The 13491-nt window shown below is 37.8% G+C and overlaps 1 protein-coding gene across 1 annotated transcript; it reads right to left on the minus strand.

Moving 5' to 3' along the window:
- Positions 1–2015: 2015 nt before the first annotated feature.
- Positions 2016–11264, minus strand: BET1 (Bet1 golgi vesicular membrane trafficking protein). Its single transcript, XM_037508016.2, has 4 exons — positions 11098–11264; positions 7564–7688; positions 5230–5286; positions 2016–3168 (listed from the first exon to the last, which is right to left on the minus strand). Exons 1-4 carry the CDS (start codon positions 11114–11116, stop codon positions 3013–3015), a joined length of 357 nt encoding a protein of 118 aa, XP_037363913.1. The 5' UTR covers positions 11117–11264; the 3' UTR covers positions 2016–3012.
- Between the last annotated feature and the right edge of the window lie 2227 nt (positions 11265–13491).

The raw sequence follows: 13491 nt of genomic DNA on the forward strand, positions 1-13491 counted from the left end.
TTTAATTAAAAATTTTTTTTTTAAAGATTTCTTTATTTATTTATACAAGCACTGGGTACAGTCAGAAGTGCGGGAGGGTGAGAGAATTCACCAGAGCCAGAGTGGGGAACAGAACAGGCAGACTGACGAAATACACTGCTGAGGGGAGCAGCGGGTGATTCAGGAGAGGTCTGTGTGCCATGTGGGACCCTCGATGGCGGCCGGGGATCGAACCGGCGCTGCAGAGACTCTGGGCAGCTTCGCAGCCCAGCGCTCAACCTGCTCAAACGCTGTGCCGCCAGGGGAGGCCCCCAGTGTTAATATTCTTTAAAAAAAAAAAAGTACAGGATATATTGTATCTCACCTACCACTCAAACATCTGCAAGTCATATTGTTAGAATAAAGAGTTTAGTGTAAATACTTTCTGTTCAAGTGTTACTATGAGCTTCCAGGAACCTTTTCATAGTTAACAATGAGCTTATAAATGATTAGAATTTTTACACGTTTGATGTTTTCCTGAAATTTTATTTCTGAGAGTAATTTTTCCTAGACATTCCTAGGATAATTGACAGAAGGATCTCAAATGACATAGGGACAGGCCCCTCCCAGAAATTCCCTGCCTGCCAGGAATCTCAGTAAAGGCACTGATCACAGGGGGTAATATGCAATACTGAATCTGTTTTAGACAGTTTTTTTAAAAAAGATTTATTTTATTTATTTATGCATACAAGAGCTGGGGTGTAGGGCAGAGGTACAGGGAGGTGGGGTGAGAGGATTCACCAGAAACAGAGTGGGGAGCAGAACAGTTGGATTGAATGAAATCACTGCTGAAGGCAGCAGGGGGCAAGACAGGAGAGGTCTGCTGCACTATGTGGGGTAGCTCCCAGGCCGGAGATTGAACTGGTGCTGCAGTGGCTGCTGATAGCGTGATAGTGCTGAGACTTAACACCTTGCGCCACCAGGGAGCCCCAGTTTTAGGCAGTTCTTAAAAAGTTTTTTAATTGTGAAATAAGAAATATTGAACAATCCAGTAATGAAAATTACTTTCACTTCCCTTCGGACACCTCTTGCTGAAATGTCCACCTCCTTGATAATACACAACATTTAAGAAGTTTTAATACATTAGGATACTTTCATACTCTCATATACTAGCCAAACCTTAATCTTGAAATCCATCCTTCTCTTGTTGTCCCTAGTTTTCCTAGGGCTGTGATTTCATCTCTTTCCATTATTCTTGTTTCAGTCTTCAAGTCACTTTCTTTGACCTATTCTCCCCTTTTCTGTAATTTCAATGACTGATAATGTCTTTCCTGATCTGATGTCACCTAATTAGCAGAGTACATAAACAATTATTGAATAAACAAGTCTCTCCTAATTGTTAGATAAAAATTCCCACTTGGAAGTCACATCAAAGCCTCAAACAACTTACTGTCTTGCCTCTAAAATAACTCCCTTTTTTTATGTGTAATTTCTGTGAATAAGAGGGAGAACTAACATTGAGCATTTATCATTTATCAGGTACGATGCAATATTATTTACTTCTCACAACAATCCTATAAAATATCTAATTTAATGAAGAAACTGATGCCCCAGACAAAACAAGTAAAGGAATGGAGTTAAGAGCTCTGGTCTATTCAAACCAGTGTTCCTACCATTATACCTGAGGCCTTTCTTACACGCTGTTTAAATCACAAAATCACAACCTTTGTCAGTTCTAGTGTTTTTACTTGTTATGTGGAGGCCCAAATGTAACCAGAGAAGACAGGACCCTGAATTGATAGGTAATTAGGGATAAGTAAAAAGGGTTGCAAACTGAGCAAAATCAAAGATAATAGATTTATAATTGAAAATATACATGAGAGATGTACAAATATAATACATGAGAGATGTAGAAATTGCAGTCACGATTTATCTCATATGTTTGAAACAAGATCTGAATCAATAAATATTAACTTTTACTCACTTAGTTCAAAATCTGAGTTTTCAGGACAATTTCTCAGATTCTATGTCAAAAAGTAAAGAAACAACAAAGTCAATATATTTCATTAAAAATTTTATTTTGAGAGCCTATAAATGGATAAGTTCCAAAATAGGAGAAATAGAGTATTTAACATTTTAATTTTAATATTTCTTTCTATTCAACTGTCCACCTTTGCATTTTGCTTTCTATAAACAAATATATTGGATTAAAGTGACAATAGTCTTAATTGCAAGTTCAATGCCTCAGTATTTTTCAGTATTTTTGAGCATGTAGTAAAGCAGAGGCAATTCATTTTCTTAAACACTTTATTTCTAATCAAAGCTTAGCAATTACTTGCGCTTGACATTCTGTCACAAATGATAACCAAAAGTAGCTAAAATCATAAAACTATCATAAGCCAAACCAATGATAAAGTTAATATAAAACATCAACTATACTAGTACACAATTGTGTTGGACTCTGTTGGTAAATTCCAAAATAACAAGTTATATTACAGAATGAAGTTCTTGGCCAGAGGGAAAAGAGGAGTCGTATTATCAAAAGTACCAGAAAAATTGAAGGGAAAAAGAAATCAGCTTACAATTTTAGCCAAATAAAGGAGGAAAGGCCCGATGATGACAATTCAGGAAACTACATTTACCATTCCATCACAAATTGTTCACTCCCTCAGGAGCTCAGTGCCTGGCTCTCCAGGCATTCTGTTATGCTCCCACTAAGTGTCTCTTATGGAACATACGCCTACATTTATGGCAAGAACAGAATATTATATTGCTATTTCACTTGACAGCAAACAATGGAAAACCATTAGGCCCAGACTGGTTTCAAGCCATCTCAATACCCCTGAAAATAGAGGCAAAAATGAGTCATTAAGAAACAGTATTAAAAGAGCATTGTATTATCTAAAGTGATTTATAAAACAAGTAAAATTTGGGGATCCTCTGTGGAAAAGCCATACTATATGAGAATTAGGAATGTTTGGATGCTGACTTTTTTCTTCAATGGCACTCCAAGTCACAAAACTGGAACAAATTCCAAACTCAGACTTACTTGCATCACCTCAGTTTAATAATCCAGTAAATGACAAAAAACACAAACAATGAAAACAGCATCATATAGCACAGCAGCTTTGTTTGGCTCCCTTTCGATAAAATTTTCAGTCTTCCCATAGTTTTCCCTAGAAATCCAGTTGTAGAATCAAATTGTGAATCCTGTGAGCAGAAAAATAAAATATAATAGACTAATATTTTAATTTTTGCATTTAAGTATTTAAATATACTGTTATTAGAATGTATTTTTAATGACATTTTCATTTAATCAATTCAGGAGCCTGTTTATAACCTGGGTTATCAGCCCTGATTATTCCATGCAGTATACAGAAATTCTCTCAATGAATAAAATGCGTTTTCATTATCTAATGAACATTTCTTTTTGCCTCAGATTAATTCAATCTCAAACTATCTAGGTCTCATTCCAATAATATGGATTAAAAAATACCAACAAAAAATGTAAATAGTTTTTCTGCTATCATACAGGTTTTTTCCTACTTTCTGTTGTGGCATTCCTCTCCAAGGCCAAATGGTGGTTTGCATGCCAGTAGGCATTTCATCCAAAATTTAATATGGTTAGTAGTTAATTGTAAGCTTCACTTTTAAGATACTTTTATTTAGATACTTGGCTTTGAAGTAGAATCTATTAGAAGTCAGAATATCATGTAGAGGTGGTAAGCTGTAGTAAGGAAAACAAAAATAGATGGGTGGGGGACTACCACATAAAAACATAGCTGGAAAACTCCTTAAAATGAGGACTAGGTATGGGTTAGAAATATTGGATCTTCATAGAATTTGCAGTATCCCAAGATGACAAGGCCCTGGCATATCTTTGAACAGCTTAGGCTCTGTGTAATTCATGCACTTTAGATTTATAGTGCTTCACCAGGTTTATGTATCAGACTCACTTGGGATACTTTTTCAAAACACATATATCTAATTCCCTCTTCCTGAAATTCTAAATTACTATTTAAAGTGATTGTCAGAATGCAGAGTATAATTAGAGTATATTTTTAGAAAATGCCCCAGGTAATTGGACAACTTTTGTGAGAATGTTGCATTCATTGCCATATTCATTTTTGAAAACCACACTTTTAAAAGTATACTGAGAAACTAAGGACGGCCTGGAGAAGCTTGACATCCAAAATAAACAATAAAGAATGAAAGCAGGTGTTTACAAGAAATGGTATATGATGCTGAGTTTGTTGAGTCTAAGATAAAGGGCTCTGGATGATACTATGTTTTGTCCAAAAGTGGCTACTGGGGAGATCTTAGCAAAGAAACAGGTTTACATTAAGTAAAAGAGAATAGGTTGGATGGATATATAAAATGCATTTTGATTTTGTATAGTTTTCATCCATTGAGAGCTCTGAGACTCAATAGTCAGAAGTCCTTAGTCTCCAACAGTATTTTTTTTTAAAGATTTTTTTATTTATGCATACAAGAACTGGAGTACAGGCCAGAGGTATGGGGGAGTGAGAGAATTCACCAGAGACAGAGAGGGGAACAGAACGGGCAGATTTATTGAAATACACTGCTGAGGAGTGCAGCGGGTGATCAGGAGAGGTCTGCTGCACCATGGCCGGGGATTGAACTCATGCTGCAGTGGCTGCAGATAGCCTCACAGGTTGCATCTTAACCCTTTGCACCACCAGGGAGGCCCTTCAACAGTATTTCTAAACATAGTATTAAAGATAAATTGGCTTCTGGGCCTCGCTGGTGGCACAGGTGGTTGAGCACCACACTGTGAAGCTGTCCACAGACTCTGCAGCGTGGGTTCAATTCCCGCTAGCCGGCGAGACTCCCACATGGCACAGCAGACCTCTTCCTGTCTTGCCTGCTGCTCCCCTCAGCAGTGTATTTTGGTCAGTCTGGCTGTTCTGTTCCCTGCTGTGTCTCTGGTGAATCCTCTCACCCTCCCGCGCATCTGGCCTGTACCCCTGTTCTTGTATAAATAAATCTTTAAAAGAAAAAAAAAAGATAAGTTGGCTTCCACCACCTCCTCTTACTATGTTAGGCAAGATGAAAAATAGAACATATGGCAAAAATAAACTTTATTGTTATTCCAAATCATCTAGATATAAATGGATGAGAATATAGGACTTATGGTCTTTAGATCAATTTCAAAATAGATAAATGTTAAAATAATATTATTCCTGCTCAACAGACTAAATTTGAGAATATTAGATCAAATTTCTTAAAGTTAGAAACATAGCCACTTACCATTTCAGCTAATAATTTATTTTGATTTTTAACTTCCTGGCCTATTTCAATGGAAAGCTATAAAGAAAACATAAACATTATTACTAAGAGGAAAGGATCAAAGAGTTTCTCAAATAAAACCTTATTCTAGAAATATAAAATATACTCTCATCTTCTGATACTTTTTTCCACTGAATTAATGGAAAACAAATTTAGAATTTCTATTCCTTAGCAACTCTGCATTGTCTCTGTTCTTCATTTTGATTTTACCTTAATATTCAATTCCATTTTTTAAGTTTAATATAGACTTCTCCATGGTTCTTTTATCCTTGCATGCTTTTTTTGTATTTTTGTATTATTCATAGAACAGCATATATCTATATATTTCCTCCTCTATATTTTAAAGTATAAAGAAATATGATTTTATATATATGCCTAAACTGATTATTCCTTTAGACGTTAAAGGTATTTTTTTCTTTAAAATGTAATAAATTGGAAAAAATTACAAGTTAGTGTTAGCCACATCCTGAAGCTAAAAGCGGAAGAGAGGTTGAGCCTAAAATAAACAACACAACATGGATAATTATGAAAGTTACTCAACCCAAAAGCTATTTAATGTTATATGATAAATTTTTCAAAGATTTTATTTTCAAGATCTTTGAATAAATAAAGCCAACTACTGAAAATCTTGGCAAAACAATGCAAATATAGTTTGCAAATTAAATTTGTTGGGAAAGCATATGGAATAATACTGACAAAAAAACCACAGAATTCTACAGATCAGAATATGTGTTTTTCCCCAAAATTTAATAATTCAGGGATAACAAAGCTAGATACCCAAACCATCCAACTTTTTCCTGGAACTATCATTCAGGCCAAGAAAAGAAATTTTCAGGCATCACAGTTTTCTTCTAACTAGGAGCCTAAATTATTAACATGTTGTTAAACAAAACTTTAATTCTTAATTCCTTAGTCTTGTTTTACAATGAGTTTGAAATTAGTACTAATTTCAAAATGTAAAAGTCTCCACTCTGAATACAGTTTAATTTTTCAAAGATTAAGGTGAAACCAGTTGGGTTTGACAACATGAACTATACTGAATGCTCCGTAAGTGTATAGTGTGTTTATAATGCAGAGTCAATTGTAATCAGCACTATTAACATTATCTTGCTGTAATTCTTTCATTGAATACATATTTACTCAATACCACTAACAAAGAATTATGCTAGGTACTGTGTAGAATATAAAAATAACTACAATCGACAGCTTTCCTGCCCACCTGTGAATATGCAGGTGCCTCTTTTTCTTTTTCCATAACCTGTCCTTTTAAAAAAAAAATTTTTTTTTTTAAAGTGCAATAGGAAATCCTCCAGTCTGGTAAATTTATTTTACATACAGAACTATAAGTGCTGCAGGAATGGTACAAATGATCTTATGTTCATAGGACAAATGTTGTTACTTTGATGTTTTAGTCAGGTAAAGCTTGGAGGGAAGAGGTACAATGAAGTGGAATGAGTAAGACTTCAGCAACATATAAGGAGGGAGAGGATATCTAAAGGCAAAGGGATAGCATGATCAAAGATATGGAGGTGAGAAAGTGACAGTGTACATAGTACATGGAGTGGACTCGTCTGGCAGAAAGCATATACACATTCTGGAAGTGTGGGAGGTAAGGTTGTAAAAGCTGTGGCCAATTTTTGAAGGACCTATATGATCCAGCTACAGTGTATAAACTTTACTTACTACATCATAGGAGGACATTCATGGGAGGACATCATCGATACTGTTGAGTACATGATGCAATTAAAAAAAATACTTTAAATAAATGGTTGTGGTGAGAGTATGGAACTCACACAAGAACATCAAAAAATAAGGAAGAGAGTCAGGAAGAGTTAAAAGGCTTCCTAATAGTTCACCTAAGAAAACCAGGCAATAGTATTAAGAATAGACAAACAGGAAAAGAAACAATAGAAAGAAGCGGAAGACTTAGTGACAACATGAGGTCAAAGAAACATCCAAGACTGAGATCTATATCTTACATGACAAGAAGAAGAAAATGTGAGAAGAGTGGCTTTTGGGGTGGAAGATGGACAGCTGTGAGACATTACTACAGACAAAATATGGTATTTTAAATCTAACTACAAAAACAGGTGGAGTTTAAAAGAAAATAAGTAGATGTACCATTTCTTTTGATTGGCCACATTTCCTAACCTTCTCAAATAATGTTCTAAATATTGAGTATACTTTGACCTCACTGATTATAGTATTTGGGTAATAGATTCCTTAGTATGATACCAATAAAAGTAAATACGTATAGATACAAATTTAAAAGTATCTAATACGGTATATACTTACAGATTTTATAGTATTTACTTTGTTTCTCAGACTTTCAGTGAGTCTTTCGTTTTCTTCTTCACAGGCACTGTACCCACTATTAGCATAGCCATAGTTTCTATAGTTGCCAGGAGGTATCCCTTCACCTGCAAGGATCAGAGAGTCACAAGTATAGCTGTAGCAAAAATAGAAGGTATTTTTTAAATCATGATAGGAAAGAACTGAAATCATGATAGGAAAGAAACTGAAAAAGACCCCTGGAGGGCGTTGCAGACCATGCATGTCTATAATATTCACACTTCAAGTGAAAAATTTTCAGAACTATTCTAATACCAGCTCTTAAGCAAAGAATATTCACTTTATTTCATTATACATTTATCATGGACTGATTGCTCACAAGATACTAAAATAGGCAGTTATACAATGATATTCAGGATATACTCCCTGCTCAATAGAGCTATGAATTTTAAAAAAGATCTGAAAGTGGTAATACCAACTACCAATTGAAGAAATTTGGCTATTAAGGGAAAGAGAAATAGGATAATATAGCAGGAGGGAGCTCATGGCAGAGGGAAGGTCTTACAGGCATCTATCTCTTACATAGAAGAGTTTGAATAACTTATGGAGAACATTACCTGAGAATTAAACGGAGGGTTAATTAATTCTTTTGACAAATATTTGAGTTAGCTACCATGTGTCAGATCCATTGTTCTTTCTAAGTGCTACATGTATGGAGTTTATCTTCTACAGATAGCACTAAGAACAGCTGCCTAATATTGTACTTGATACTGATCAGTCAACTGAACAGGTAGACTAATCTTGAAAAGTGACAATATAACATGCATTAGGGACTTAGGGGAAAGAATAGTTGAGGGTGTTACTCCCAATTTTTTAAAAAGATTTATTTATTTATATATACAAGAGCTCGGGTGTAGGCCAGAGGTGCGGGGGTGGGGGAGAGAGGGGTGTGTGAGAGTATTTACTAGAGACAGAGTGGGGAGCAGAACAGGCAGGCTGACTGAAAACACACTGCTGAGGGGAACAGCGGGTGAGACAGGAGAGGTCTTATGCGCCATGTGGATTAGTTCCCTGGCCAGGGATCGAATTTGTGCTGCAGTGGCTGCATATAGCTTGATAGTACTGAGACTCAACCCCTTACACCACCAGGGAGGCTCAGTCCCAATTTATTTTTTAAAGAGTTAAAACCATCAATTTTTTCAGCAAAAGACAAGACAGTTGAAGAATGTGGTCATTTGGAATAAACAGGAAACTAAATGAAGACAAGAGATTAAGACTACTCAGAATTACTGGGGGATAAAATAATCCTGGTTGAAGCAATATATTGTAGTGCTTTCAATTCTCCCAGATGTGTGATTTTTCTGCACACATATAAAAAATTGGTCTCACTAGCCATGAGAAAATGGATGGCTGGATTGACTAAGAGTTAGAGACTTAGAGAGTTGTGGCTACAGAAGAACCTAACCCCAGGAGAATCAGATTGCTTGCCAAGAGTGACTAAAGAACTGAAGATAGGGATTATGGGAACTATATTGGACCAGGGATTAAAGGAGATTCAATGATGGCCTGAGATTATGGGGAAACATAATGATATAGAAACTAGAGGTTTCTAGAACAGAAAGAGAGGCAGTGACAGTGAGATGGAAAGACAGAAAGTACCAGCCACATGGCCCAAATATGAACAGGAAGCTCTTTTTTTTTTTTTTTGGTGGGACTTTCGGCGGTGGCCGGCGCTGCAGAGGCTGCGGGCAGCCTCGCAGCCCAGCGCTCAACCGCTGCGCCGCCAGGGGAGGCCCAGGAAGCTCTTTTAAGATCTCACGTGGTCTAAAAAGCAGAACTTCATCTTTGAATTCTTACTGCTCTCACTCTATGTAATCTTTTTGCACTCTAGACTACACTCCAAGGGTAGAAACTATTTCACTCATGGTTGTATATTCCCCACAAATGTAGACAGACACACACACACACAAAGAACACCCAATAAATATTTGTAAATGAACGAGTTAATGAATAGAATCTGAATTCACTGTTATTCAACTTTACTTGTGCATGCTTTTGTCAAGAATGGAATCATTAGCCTCTTTGAGGGATCTCTCATACTATATTAGTCAAAGTTCAAGTACTAGGAACTTATACTGACTTCAAAATTCTTGACATTTTTGTAAAGCCTTTTCTCTTTCCCATTTTATTTTAACAACTAAAAAGGTAATTTTTCCTCAAATATTTCGTGCATTTTCTCAAGTACACTGTACAATAGTATTTTTTTTTTAAAGATTTATTTTATTTATTTATACAAGCACTGGGTACAGTCAGAAGCGCGGGAGGGTGAGAGAATTCACCAGAGCCAGAGCAGGGAGCAGAGAAGACAGAAGGACAGAAGTACACTGCTGAGGGGAGCAGCGGGCGGCAGGAGAGGTCTGCGCGCCATGTGGGACCCTCCTTCCGCGCCAGGGAGCAGCCGGGGATCGAACCAGCGCTGCAGAGGCTGCCGGCAGCTTCGCAACCCAGCGCTCAACCGCTGCGCCACCGGGGAGGCCCCAATAGTATTTTTTTAAAGATTTATTTATGCATACAAGAACTGGGGTATAGGCCAGAGGTGTGGGGGTGTGAGAGGATTCACCACAGAGTGGGGAACAGAAGAGGCGGATTTACTGAAATACACTGCTAAGGGGAGCAGCAGGTGAGACAGGACAGGTCTGCTGCGCCATGTGGGCTGCTCTGTGACGGGTGGGGAATCTAACCGGCACTGCAGAGGCTGCGGACAGCTTCACAGCCCTGCGCTCATTCGCCTGCGCCACCAGGGAGGCCCAATAGTATTTTTTTTTAATAAAAGTCTCTTAATAGCTTCAGAACTAGAAAATTCTATTGGAATAGCTGTGCATTAAAATGGCCTATTCCAAGTTCTTATGCCTAACTTAACCCTTTTGCTTTGTAAATCAAGAGATTAAGAACAAATGCTGCCATCAAGCCTTATCACATACTACTTACTACCTTAACAGTGGAACAAGGTTTAGATAAATGCTCTCGGTAAAATGACCTTTAACCCCGATGTTACATACCATGGTCTTTAACAGTGATGACATACGTTTACCCTTGTAACTCACTGTTACCTGTCTCATGTGATTATTATTAGGGTTGTTCCTATACAGAACTCAGTCTTTAGATTTCGCTTCTGAATAAACTAAAATCCAGGGCAAGTGGAGAAAAAGAAAACAAAGCCGGGCTCTGGGAAACTCAAGTTTCTAAAATCACGCTCAGTTGGGAACACTAACTCGACTAGTGAGTTGACACCTATACACACCCTCCAGCCCGCCACTACTCTCTTTTACCTACCATCCAAACTTGGTACTGAATGAAGCTTAAGGGAAGCCCTAGCGTCTGGGGCAAATGGTGGGTTTCCACTTGGCACCGCCTCCAGACACCCCTCCATACACGAGATCCCAGTGACATAAGACCAGTTCAATGTTCGCCCGCGCCCCTGCGCCCAGCAGGCCGGTCCTAGGGACCTCGAACTTCGAACCTTAGCCCTCTTCTTACCCAGGCCTGCACGTCTCATTCTGCCAGAGGAGGGAGGGGAAAGGCGAGCGGAGTGGTGGGTAGGAAGGAGCCTGGTGTCACCCGGACAGCGTCTTCGGTACCAGGGCCAAGAAAAGCACCAGGCTCTTCACCCAAAAGCGCCACGACATCAATAGTCTAAATATCGCGCGGGCTGATGGCGTCACTCAGGCGCTTATTGGAGCCCTGGAGGGCGGCTTAAATGGCATTCTGGGAAATGTAGTTCATTGCTGACAGGGGTGTGGCCGAGATGTGACCCGAGTTCCGGGAGCGAGCAAGGCTTCCACAGTAGTGGGAGCTTGACACCAGCAGTAACTCCGGGTTTCAGATTCGATGCTCGCTGCTCGGCTCACTGCCACCTAGGCAGGTGCTTTCGACCTGTCGGCGCCAGATTTTAACCTAGTCGATCTGCCCCCCAGACCTTAAAATGATTTGTCTTCCTCTCACTTCCTTTCCAGAGTTCAGTGAAAGTGAAAATCAAAGAAAATTTTATCTAAATTTCTCATCTCACACATATGTAATCTGAAACCTACAGAAAAGAAGGAAGAGGATAACCTACTTGTGCAGATTACAAAATAGATAAAACCATCCGTTAGAGTAGGACACTTGGGATGAGATCAGTCAAGGAAAGGAATTGAGTTGCTGCGGAGGCACTGAAAAGTTAGTTCCTTGTTAGTGGATTGATAGCATTTCTAGAAAGAACCATGGCTTTTAGTAGTTAAAGGGAAGGAAGGACTCTTAAACTCCCGCCCATTTATACTTTCAAAATTTCTAATTTTATCTCACAGGATTATGGTGAAGATTAAATAAAAAAGAAACTTTAAAAAAAAATCTGATACACAGTAGATGCTCAAAACCCACTGGTGTTTCCGGTTTTGCAGCTGTTGCTGCAGAATGACAGTGAAATAATCCCCAGAGATTTCTGAAAATTCAGTCTCCACTTAATGCTTAATTTAGCGTTTCCTGATAGTTTCCCAGCATGATTACTGATTATCATAGTGGCATGTAAGTCTCTTTTTATAAAATATTCACAAAAACTATTTTTAATCGATGTTAATAACTGGGAAGATATGCCTAATCTAATAGAGTTTTGAGGGAAAAATAAAAATAGTCTTCATAAACTATAAAATACATAAAAATGCAGTAAACCACCATTCTATTAAAAAAAAAACAAATGAAGGTTGTAGTAGCAACAATGTGATGGCTCTGCTTCCCTTTTTTTTTTTTTTAATTTACTTATTTATACAAGCACAGGGGACAGTCAGAAGTGCGGGAGGGTGAGAGAATTCACCAGAGCCAGAGCGGGGAGCAGAGCAGGCAGAAGGACCGAAGTACACTGCTGAGGGGAGCAGCGGGCGGCAGGAGAGGTCTGCGCGCCATGTAGGACCCTCCTCCAGTGGCCGGGGAGCAGCCGGGGATCGAACCGGTGCTGCAGAGGCTGCGGGCAGCTTTGCAACCCAGCACTGAACCGCTGCGCCACCGTGAAGGCCCCGGCTTCCCTTTTTAATTTATAGTCTGTGACACTGTCTTCTTTTGTAAAAATCACACTTGTTCTATAATGAAGATATGGCAGAGAAACCATCTTAAAAAAGGCTTTCTCATAGAAATGTAAAAAATGTTTTTTTAATTTAATGTTAAGTTTAGCAAAACAGACTAAATGGTATCTGTACTTTTCTTCTTCTAAGAGGCTTCCCTTGTAAGGTAGGAGATACAAGAATAAATGGTTAAAAGAAAAAAATTAAGTAGTGAAAATTACCAACAATATAACTTAAGACAGGCAAAACTGGTTTATATTGAGCTTGTGGCCTAAAATTCCAAATAGTTGATAATTACAACCTTTGCCAGTCTCAAATTATGATTTCATCAGAAAGAATTTTGCCTTCAAAAGATGAGGTATGAAAGATGGGTTTAATGCACAGGAGAATAATTACTAAACATGACCACAGTTGACATAGAGACTAGAGGGAATTATTTTCCTTTTTATCATTTGCTATTTTTTCTTTTCCTTTTTAAATTAAAATCTATAATTCTTCTTACTGATTAAAGACCAATAAAATTCTTGTAGATGCATAGTGTCTAGAACTTTTTCTCTATTTTCACAGGATATCATGGAAGACATCTAATCTTTGAGATTCTCAGAAATTAATGACTAAAAATGACATTAAATTTTCCTTGTAATAATTACAAAAGCAGGAATATGAAGAGATGTCTGAATTCTGGTAAACTGTGAAATTTTCTTTTTCCTGTTAATCTACTTCAGGCACATTTCTCCCTTCCCGATCAAATTTTAGGGCCAATCAAGAGAAAATAGTACCCCCATATTCTAAAAGTTGGCTCAATAAATATTACATTTTCGAGTCATGAAACAAATGAATT

This window comes from Talpa occidentalis, unplaced genomic scaffold (genome assembly GCF_014898055.3).
Source record: "Talpa occidentalis isolate TD23 unplaced genomic scaffold, MPIMG_talOcc4v2.1, whole genome shotgun sequence".
Lineage (NCBI taxonomy): Eukaryota > Metazoa > Chordata > Mammalia > Eulipotyphla > Talpidae > Talpa > Talpa occidentalis.

Coding starts and splice junctions, on each gene's coding strand:
- BET1 (XM_037508016.2), bottom strand. Junction 5,287..7,563: donor AAGTAAATACTATAAAATCT/GTAAGTATATAC, acceptor TTTTCTTTATAG/CTTTCCATTGAAATAGGCCA. Junction 3,169..5,229: donor ATAAATTATTAGCTGAAATG/GTAAGTGGCTAT, acceptor TTCTGCTCACAG/GATTCACAATTTGATTCTAC.